This window comes from Grammomys surdaster, unplaced genomic scaffold (assembly GCF_004785775.1).
Source record: "Grammomys surdaster isolate TR1022 unplaced genomic scaffold, NIH_TR_1.0 215, whole genome shotgun sequence".
Lineage (NCBI taxonomy): Eukaryota > Metazoa > Chordata > Mammalia > Rodentia > Muridae > Grammomys > Grammomys surdaster.
In genome coordinates this window covers 4879240-4883572 of record NW_021604660.1, presented here as the reverse complement: position 1 = coordinate 4883572, position 4333 = coordinate 4879240, and the positions used below count along the sequence as shown (strand labels likewise).

General features: G+C 43.8%; 1 protein-coding gene across 1 annotated transcript in view; it reads left to right on the top strand.

Annotated features, from left to right (window-relative positions):
* Dcbld1 (discoidin, CUB and LCCL domain containing 1) overlaps positions 1 to 2894 on the top strand; it is an 81271-nt gene extending 78377 nt beyond the window's left edge. Inside the window, exon 11 of the mRNA XM_028772616.1 lies at positions 971 to 2894. Within this exon, the coding sequence (XP_028628449.1) occupies positions 971 to 1491 (521 nt within the window). The 3' untranslated portion in view covers positions 1492 to 2894. The remainder of the gene's footprint in view (positions 1 to 970) is intronic.
* The last annotated feature ends 1439 nt before the right edge of the window (positions 2895 to 4333 follow it).

Sequence of the window (4333 nt, the reverse complement as noted above, 5' to 3'; positions counted from 1 at the left end):
TGTGTGTGTGTGTGTGTGTGTGTTTGTGTGTGTCTGTGTGTGTCTGTGTGTGTAGGAAAAGGATTCATTACAATAGTTTACCAGCTATAGTCCAGCTAGTCAACTACATCTGTCTACCAATGGAAAATCCAAGAATACAGTAATCGTTCAGTCCTTGAGGGTAGGTGTCCCAGCTGGCTTTCAGTATTCTCTTGAATCCCAAAGAAGCAGACGCTAAAGCCAGTGAAGGCGTGGACTTGCTAGCAGGAGCAAGCAGGCAAAGAGAGAGCAAGCTTCCTTCTTCCATATCCTTTTTATAGACTGCCAGCTGAAGGCATGGCCCAGATCAAAGGAGGATCTTCTCACCTCAGAGATCTGATTAGAATTGAGTCTTAATACTTCAAATGATTTACTGTAATTAAGAAAAAAATTCCTTACCAGTGTGCCTAGCCATTTGCATTTTATTTGTTCTAGATGCAGTCGAGTTGACACAAAGGTGGTCGGTCATCACACTCTCTTTGGGTTTTCTCCACCTCCAAACTTTACGAAGGCCAGTTTGAAAGTCACTCGTAGCTGGGCCTAATAGCCAATACCTTTAATCCCAGCACCAAGTAAAAGTCACCTCTAAACTGACCTTGGAGTTGCATGTCTATGATCAAGGCTTAGAGGCAGGAAGACCACAAGTTCAAGTCTAGTTGGGGTTAGGTAACAAGACTGTCTATAAGTAAATGGCCCTCCTCTACCAAACATTTTCCCTGACTGAATCAATCCAGTCTCTGAGGTCTTGGCCCTTGGCAGCTTCCTGAAGCAGGCGGTATTACGGTGGTTTAAGACCCAACTGCAGCATCTGACTTGCATTTCGTATGTCTCATGGAACCTGAGATGCTTTAGTCACCAATGGAGATGGAGTGGAAGGGAAAGCATACCTGCAGCGACCGGCTGCCTCGCTCTGGTGTCAGCTGGTGCACTAATGCTGTTCATTTGGTTTTAGATTATCAGCAGCCGCTCATGATTGGCACAGGAACAGTCACGAGAAAGGGCTCTACCTTCCGTCCCATGGACACAGACACTGAGGAGGCCAGAGTGAACACTGAGGCTAGCAGCCACTACGACTGTCCTCACCGCCCAGGCCGCCATGAGTATGCACTGCCCCTGACACACTCAGAACCTGAGTATGCCACACCTATCGTGGAGCGGCACCTGCTGCGAGCTCATACCTTCTCTACACAGAGTGGCTACCGAGTTCCCGGGCCCAGGCCCACTCACAAACACTCCCTTTCTTCTGGAGGCTTTCCTCCAGCTGCAGGAGCCACTCAGGTTGAAAGCTATCAGAGACCAGCAAGCCCCAAGCCTGTAGGTGGTGGCTATGACAAGCCTGCTGCCAGCAGCTTCTTGGACAGCAGAGACCCCTCCTCTCAGTCACAGATGACTTCTGGGGGGAATGATGGTTATTCGGCACCCAGAAACGGTCTTGCACCCCTCAACCAGATGGCCATGACTGCTCTTTTGTGAACCCAATGTGAAAGAAACCTGCTGTGGTACTGAGCGCGCACCGCTGCGAGTCACTGGAAGAAGTGTGTGAGCATGCATGTGTGACTCTTCAGGATCCTAGAGACGACCTCACTTACTGTTTACAGAACTGTGCAGCTGGTTGTGTTCCGACCCTCCCAGCAGAGCCTGTTGGTTTCTGTTGTGCTAAAACATGGAGACTTTTCTCATTTGTCTAACTGTGATGCTGTGCTGTAAAATGTGCAATTTGTACAGTCATATTTAACACGAATTAACGTAACCATAACGAAGTTTGTGGTGTTTGTTTTCTACACAAGGCTTAAGGAGAAAACGGGATTTGCATAGAGGTAGCCTATGTTCCTGTTTCTCAGTGTGTTTGATTATCTGACACTGTAAGCAGCAGGTCTGTTTAAAACCCTCGTTGGTTGTGGTGGCTCGTTTCTTTTTTGATAAAGTAAAAGCATTTTTACTGTTCTTTCTCCTGGAAGAAATGGATTTACTTGAAACATGTAAAGCACACTGGGGTGGGTGATTGCTAGCAATGGTGGCCCATTTATAAAAGCAAGTATACCACTTCAGCAGCTGCAGCCTGCTTTCTTAGGCTTTCCTTGAGGGAAGTAGGGCAACCTAGTGTCTTGGGGCCTGTGTGGGTCCCAGCTGCACCCTGAGGGACCACATTCTCTAAGGAAAGGGCCTAGCCTACTGTGCAGTGTTCCTAAACAAATCTGCCTTTTCAGGGTGCTAAGATTCACGGCAATCCACACTGTCCATCCACACCTTGTAATGAAGGAGGCACAGGAATTGTAGCTTGAGGCAGGAATATCAAGTATTTCTAAACCTCAGATTGAAAATACAGCTGTGCCCAGAAGCCTTACTTCTTACAACTTTCTCCAGAAATAATGCATGTGGGTGACTTCTGTTGTCCCTGGAAAACAAATGCTGTTTAAAATGTGTTCGCACGTGTAGGAGCAGTGCTTTTTTAGTGGAGAGCTAGTCACTGTCCTAGTGTAATATGCAGTTTTCCCCTGAGGATGTGCTTGCACTCAGAGTAGCCCAAGTCTCAGCTGTACCTCTTGTTTTGTGTTGTTTTTCCCTAAGTTTACTTTGTGAATGAACTGGGGGGATTTAACCTCTTTTTGCCAAAGAGGAAAAAGTATGTGTCTTGATTATTAAAAGAAAATATGGACCAAAAACAAAACAAAACAAAAAAATCCTTTCCTTACAAATTGTATTATATTCCTATTTGTGTGATTGTCATTTTCTGTGAATTCTATCTATGTTAAAATAGGGTGCTGAAAGCTCATGGCAGAGTGTCTGCTGGTTCTAGTGGAGGTTAAACCATTTACGTAATGGAGTTTACATGATTTTGTGTGTATACTAATTGTAATAAACTATGCCAAATCATAGAGCCCCTGAATTCTATTTGGCCCCTGCCTGCTGGGCTAGCAAGAAGCTCTCATCTTGTCACTGAATTCCCATGATGCAACTTGCAAAAAAATTTTTTCTTTTAAATTCAAACCCAGGCTGTCTGTGACTTCTCAGTGTAGCCTAGGATGTCATTGGATTTCTTATCCTCCTCCATCTGCCTCTCAAGTGTTGGGATTACAGATGTACAACCTCACATCTGTTTTTTTTTCTCTTATAAGAGGGTTTGGTCATATTGTAGAACATTTAATGCTTGGCGCCCAGTCACCTTGGTAATGATTGCTTTTCCTAGAGATTTGTAGAAAGTGTGATTTAAACTGTCCCAGGGACAACTTTTGATGCTGTTGGCTAAAAATTCCACCTATAATCTTCTAACAGTACAACTGCTAAATAGGCAGCAGAGGTTCACTACAGGAAAGTCAGTGGGGCAGATCCATACGGAGCCACGGCAATAATATTGCAGACCAGATGGAGAAGCTTATAGCGAAACCCAGGCCCTTATGAAGAGCATTACACAACTACATACACTTCTGGCCCTTGTCCCAGATTGTCCTTATTTCATTGACATGTCTGAAGACAAACTCCAAAGTACAGGAAATACAGGATGGGTCACAGATGGATAAAAGACTTTTAAACAAGCTTCCTAAAGTTGAGCAATGAAAACCCCTTAAACACAGTAGACAACCTACTGTGGAAGGAACATCTTCTATAACCTGATAGAATCCACTGTCTTAGGAAAAGTACTTCATAGAATTATGAAAAGGTTTAAAGTGGAAAAATTTGTGTACAAAACAACCCCCTCAACTTAAGTTATTTTTAAATTTTTATTCTATGTGCATGGGTGTTCCACATGCATGTGTTTGTGTGTCACATGCATTCCGTGCCCACAGGAATGAGAGATGGACAACTCGGACTGGAGTTACAGACCAGTGTACTCTACCTCTTCATCTTTGGTCTTGTTTTTGTTTTTTGGGTTTTTTGTTTGTTTGGTTTTTGTTTTGTTTGTGAGACAGGGTTTCTCCATGTAGCCCTAGCTGTCCTGGAATTCTATGTAGACCAGGCTGGCCTGAAACTCATAGAGATTTATCTATTTGCCTCAGCTCCCAGAGCACTGAGTCAAAGACATGCACTCAACTTATAAAGACTGTCTGATATTAGATTACTTTACAGTAGTAGTTCTTAGCCTGTTGATCCATTGAGGGTGGTATCTAATGACCCTTTCACAGGGCTTACCTTGGATAATTAGGAAACACAGATATTTACATTATGATTCATAACAGTAGCAAAATTACACTTACAGAGTAGCAATGAAAATAATTTTATAGTTGGGAGGTCACTACAACATAAGGGACTGTATTAGAGGGTTGCAGCATTAGGAAGATTGAGGACTACTGCTCTACAGAGAAAGTGGCAACTAAAC